The sequence below is a fragment of the Diaphorina citri genome, unplaced genomic scaffold (genome assembly GCF_000475195.1).
Source record: "Diaphorina citri unplaced genomic scaffold, Diaci psyllid genome assembly version 1.1 scaffold2403, whole genome shotgun sequence".
Taxonomy (NCBI): domain Eukaryota; kingdom Metazoa; phylum Arthropoda; class Insecta; order Hemiptera; family Psyllidae; genus Diaphorina; species Diaphorina citri.
This window is the reverse complement of record NW_007379827.1, coordinates 32542-38151: the sequence shown is the minus strand read 5'-3', so window position 1 is coordinate 38151 and position 5610 is coordinate 32542. Positions and strand designations below refer to the sequence as shown.

The following is a 5610-nucleotide window of genomic DNA, read 5'->3' as shown; positions in this document are numbered from 1 at the left end:
TCATTGGAAGACAAAAATGAAGATGTGGAAAAGAAGGATAAGGGAAAGAAAAGCACCTCCAGAAAGTGGGAGTAGGAACCCGCTAGTGTCCTTACAAGATGTTAAGATCCCTAGGGATTATAATAAGATTTCTTCGTATGTATACCTACGTATAGGAGAACAGAATATAATATACGAATAGTTTTTGCGGTCCATTATAATGCTAGTAGTTAGCTAGTGTCCTTACAAGATGTTAAGATCCCGAGGGATTATAATAAGATTTCTTCGTATGTATACCTACGTATAGGAGAACAGAATATACTTAATATACGAATAGTTTTTGCAGCCCATAATAATGCTAGTAGTTAGGAAGTGGGTACCAAGGAAGTAGGCTCTAAGCAATTTGTGTTTGTACACGTACGAGTATATGGAACAATAACAAATTACCAACATAAAAGTTAGATAGGTAGATGCATAAATGACCATCATATTCGATAAATACCCACTCCACAGAAAAATCTTTTTCTTCCCCTAATGTGAACCGTCATTGTCACCTTTAACCTGATAGCAACACGCGATTGCATCGTTTGTTTCGGTCATTTTATATTTACACTCACAATGATGTTTTATTTTAAGCTTCATTTATATTCCCCATTATTACCAGTAATATTTGTGGAACACATAGGGTGCAGTAGTACTCATAGGCAGGTATACCTACTAGTAGGTAATGTAGGGAGGTATACTAAGGCCACTAGGGGGTAATGAGCCTTTTTTCATATTTCTGCTGGGGATGTCTTTCGATTCCTTCAAGCTTCAAATCCCTCTTGTAGCATGCTACAGTAAGTGTAAGGTACTTACAACTTAATGAGTTCCAAGTTATTCTTTCCAAATCAAAGCATTCATTATTCATAAACATCATTTGTACCACTTACCCTTTCAATGGAGACTGCCTGGAAACTACTGGTCGAGTATTCCAGGCCACTTGCCTGATTGATACAATGATACATGTGGAACACATAGGGTGCAGTAGTACTCATAGGCAGGTATACCTACTAGTAGGTAATGTAGGGAGGTATACTAAGGCCACTAGGGGGCAATGGGCCTTACAATCTCGTTTGGACGCTAATGACTTTCGTAAAAACGGATGTTCTAGCTGCCATCAAAGTAAACGTAAGTGAAGTTAGAACACTTTCACACCCACATACCTTGTACCTACTGACTGATGGAAAATATTTAGAAAGCGCTATGAAATAACAGAGTTAGAATCTAAACCCTGTCGCTGGGACAAATATTTTTCTGAGAATTCTAACCTAAGCTAAATTTATTTCCAAGTACCAATAGTGATATAGGCAATTATTGTGTATGTAAACCTAAATATGTAAACTGCCTCGGTAAATCTAAGACACAACATTTTCCATAGATATAGTTAATTTTCGAGCCATATAGTAGATGGTAATATTATAAAATAAATTGAAGTGTAAAGCTATTTTCAAAAAACGCAAAAACGTTTTGAAAAACGTCAATTTCGAATTGACCCAGAAAAACGGTCATTATATTCGGATTCAGCTATCTTGAAAAGACTAAAAGACTAGTGTAATAGCAAGATAAATGTATCTATTTTATGTTCTAGTTCAATTGGATATTATAAAGTGCAGAAAATGTGGCGAAGAGGTTACACAAACAAGATTGGAGTCATATTTGAGCGCTCTGGAATTCATTGAAGCTCAATTAGACAGAATGAAACACACATCATGTATCCTTTAGTAACCATTTAGAGTAGCGATTCTGAACGGGGGCGATTTCCGATTTCTGGGGGCGAAAAGAGAACTGGTCAAGACCGAACAACATTAGAAGTGGGTTTTGAATCCATCCACAGCGGACAATCCTTGGTCCCTGAATCTATTCAAAAATCATTGATGGACATCAAGTATGATGTTGAAAAGAAGCTCTGTTCAATTCGTATGAGTATGAAAAGTTCTGGCCTCAAGGAAAAGAAACTTGTCGAGACCTATGGAATAAGGCCAAGTGGTTATTACTTGCCTTTCCAACAACATACCTGTTTGAGAAGGGCTTCAGTGCAGTGACACATTTCTATATATATGTACAGGGTGGTTCGTGATTTGCGAACCACGCTTATATCTCAGAAACGGCTGGGAATTAAGGAATGAAATAAAAGGCATCGTGTAGATGAAATTTTGATGATTAAAATGGCTTTTTTTAAATTTGCAATTTTTTTTGCAAAATGGCCCATTTTTTGCCAAATATAGGTCACTCTTATGGGAACCCCTATTTTTTATTTAATTTTTGGAATCAGCATAAAATTTTAATTGAAAAATTTTTCACTCGAAAAAATTTGCTCTACAAAAATTTGCACAAATCGCGATTTTGTGTGCGTCAGTGACCCCAGATTTGATGAACAACGCAGTTGGTCCTGAGTTAGAGCGAACAATGCGTTACTGTGTACAAAGAAATGGATCTCATTTTGAACAGCTTTTATAAATTTGTTTGTTGTTGTTGATTGTTGTTGAAATAGTTAAGTGAATAATACAAAAACTAAAGAAATAATTAAGAAATTGTTTTTCTTTCTCACAGTGTACAGAATTTTTGTACATCAAATTTTTTCGAGTGAATACATTTTTTCAATTAAAATTTTATGCTGATTCCAATAATTAAATAAAAAATGGGGGTTTCCATAAGAGTGACCTATATTTGGCAAAAAATGGGCCGTTTTGCAAAAAAAATTGCAAATTTAAAAAATGCCATTTTAATCATCAAAATTTCATCTACATGATGCCGTTTATTTCATTCCTTAATTCCCAGCCGTTTCTGAGATATAAGCGTGGTTCGCAAATCACGAACCACCCTGTATAGTGTGCAAGTCACCCATCCATTTATTGGCCTTCCTTGGCGTAGCTTAACATAGGTAACGCTAAAACCGGTCTTAAATGATCGGCTGAAGTGTTATCTAAAACTTTCTCGCTTTGAGTTTATAGGTCGTCGCGACAAATTTCGAGATCAGAGCTCATTTGTGTGAGAAAATGTGAAAAAAATCCCCCAAAAACCAGTTTTTTTGGCTTTATGGTTTTCTGGACAAAATTTGCACCACCATTTTCGTGTTCCTGGTAAAAAGACCTTTAATTTGATATATAGGTCGACTAGGTTTGGATAAGTCCTTCTATGGGAACAGACCGACAGACAGACAGACAGACAGACGACACCGAGGCGAATACAATAGTCCGTCCCTTATACCTTTTTATTACTATTGTAATAATAAAGGAAGGACGGACTAAAAATTGTACTCGTAATCAAATAATTATTTTACATCAAAGAATATTCCGTTATTCTGTATGAATTCCATAAAGTATAAAAATAATACACTGTACTCCAAGTCTTTTGTTCTTTATTTATTTGGTAGGTACCTACCGTTAAATTATTAGTTAAAAGAAGTGGGGGGTAAGCTTAGAAATTCTATTAAAATGAGGACGTGATTTTTTTTTTCGACAAAGAAAAAATAAACTAGGCTTACCACATTGCATACATAATCATACCCACGGTTGAAATTGAAGGCGTAAATTGTATAATAGCTCGTTAGAATTTTTAACATTAGCCATGCATCAAGTCACGAGAAGTCTTCCTGGATTTATTTTGTCAATTTTACTAACTGACACCAGTATCTGTAACTACTGAGGGACCAGCCGTTCCGAGGACGAACCTTATCTGTTTAGGAAAGTCTGTCTTGGGCGGTAAGTCACCACACGACCTAGCGCTTATAAGGCGCTACCCTCAAAGCTAACTGGCTAACTAGACTGGCCGGAATATTACTGAAGGGCAGTTTACACTCTGTTTAGGAAAGTCTGTCTTGGGCGGTAAGTCACCACACGACCTAGCGCTTATAAGGCGCTACCCTCAAAGCTAACTGGCTAACTATTTATTTATTATGAGTCTGGTTGCTCCTCTCTTGTGAGAGGATATGCAATTATATCACTGCGACCTTTTTAGATCTATTGTGACCAGTATTTTTTCCCCTGTCTACCTAAACTGGTCCTTGTGATAAGTCCGGTTATGGCAGATATGGGGTTTCAATTTCCTAGTTTACTCCGACCAGAAGTCAGTCCCCTTGATGAGAAGGGTTAGATTCTGGACCTTTGTGCCTAGGTGTAAAAAGTTTTCAGACTCGATGGTTCCAAAGAGTCTGAACCTTTTTACTTCCAGCGCCTCACATTCAAATAGGATGTGAGTTGCTGTTTCTTCTTCCAGACCACATAGTCTACATTCGACTGGTTCCTCTCTGAGAAGACCCAGTCTCTTGAGATGTTTCCTAAATGGTCCGTGTCCTGTGAGTAAACTCACAATTGTCCTTAGGCGATTCCGGTTCAGGGCCAGTATCTCCTGGGTTAGTTTTTTTGAGTATCCTTCCAAAGTTAGCTTGGAATGCCTCATACCGCTGGCGTTGATCCAGGTTTTATTTGCTTCATCTTGTACCCACCTTTTGATGTCGGTTCTAATCACACATTTGGGTAGTCCCAACACAGGTTCAGGACCGATGAATTTTTCTTCTGCAGCCTCTCTTGCTAGGAGGTCTGCACTTTCGTTTCCATCGAAGCCCCTATGTCCTGGGATCCATTCCAAATTTACTTTGTTCTGGATTGCCAGTTCACTTAGGTTTTCGATGCATTCCCAGGCTAGTTTGGAACTAACCTTGGGGGATTTGAGGGTGTTCAGAGCAGCTTGGCTGTCCGAGAAAAACGTAATTTGTCTTCCTCTCCAGCCAAGGTCCAGTGCGTGCCTGGCTCCCATAAGTATGGCAAAAAGTTCGGCCTGGTACACTGTGGTGAGCGTTCCTAGGCCGGCTGATTGCCTACAGAAGCCTGGCCCACACAGGCCTGCTCCGGTGCCCTCGTTCATACGAGATCCGTCCGTAAAGTACTTGATGCCCGCATTTAGTATCTTTTGACTTCCTTGTCCTTCCCAGTCGGACCTAGGTCTAACTAGGACTTGGAAAGTGTAGTCAAAATTGTTTTTGGGTGCCATGTGATCCGTTGGCATGTTCTGCTTCAAGATCACTTGTGTTTTATCTAACAGCTCGTGGTATCTGGCAGGTAATTTGCCGCCACGGCTCGTCATTTGTCTGTAAGCTCCCATTAGTGCTTCTCCCTTTATAAATAAATATAATGGAGGTAGCCCTAGGATTACTTCCAGTGCGAGTGTTGGGGCTGTACTAATAGTGTCCTTCCTTAGCGTGAGTGGAGGGAAATAGTAAAACAACAAGTTTGCGGGGTTTTCCGCGAACAGAGTAACGATGCTCCTCCAGGTGCAAAATTTAATTACCACAAGACATTTCCTAGTACCAATTTCAATTTAGACTGAAAATTCTGAAAGGTGCTTTATAACTATTAGTATAAGTGCTACTAAAAAATGTACTTTCTCCTGATGGATTAATGTTGGGCAACATGAGATGCGAGATGCAATGCGACGGTGATGGTGATTTGGCTGGTGAATTATCATATTGTATACTGCCAGCATAGGACCTGAAAAGTCCCTGTACTCTTGCAGTCTAAACAAGGTGTTGTGTATTTGATATGGTAATAATTAGATTGGTAATAAAAAGCTGAGGCTTATCTGAAATATCAG

The 5610-nt window shown here is 38.7% G+C and overlaps 1 protein-coding gene across 1 annotated transcript; it reads right to left on the bottom strand.

Annotated features, from left to right (window-relative positions):
• Window positions 1-4071: 4071 nt before the first annotated feature.
• Window positions 4072-5121, bottom strand: LOC103518869. The gene has a single exon (XM_008483952.1). It carries the CDS (start codon window positions 5119-5121, stop codon window positions 4072-4074), a length of 1050 nt encoding a protein of 349 aa, XP_008482174.1.
• Between the last annotated feature and the right edge of the window lie 489 nt (window positions 5122-5610).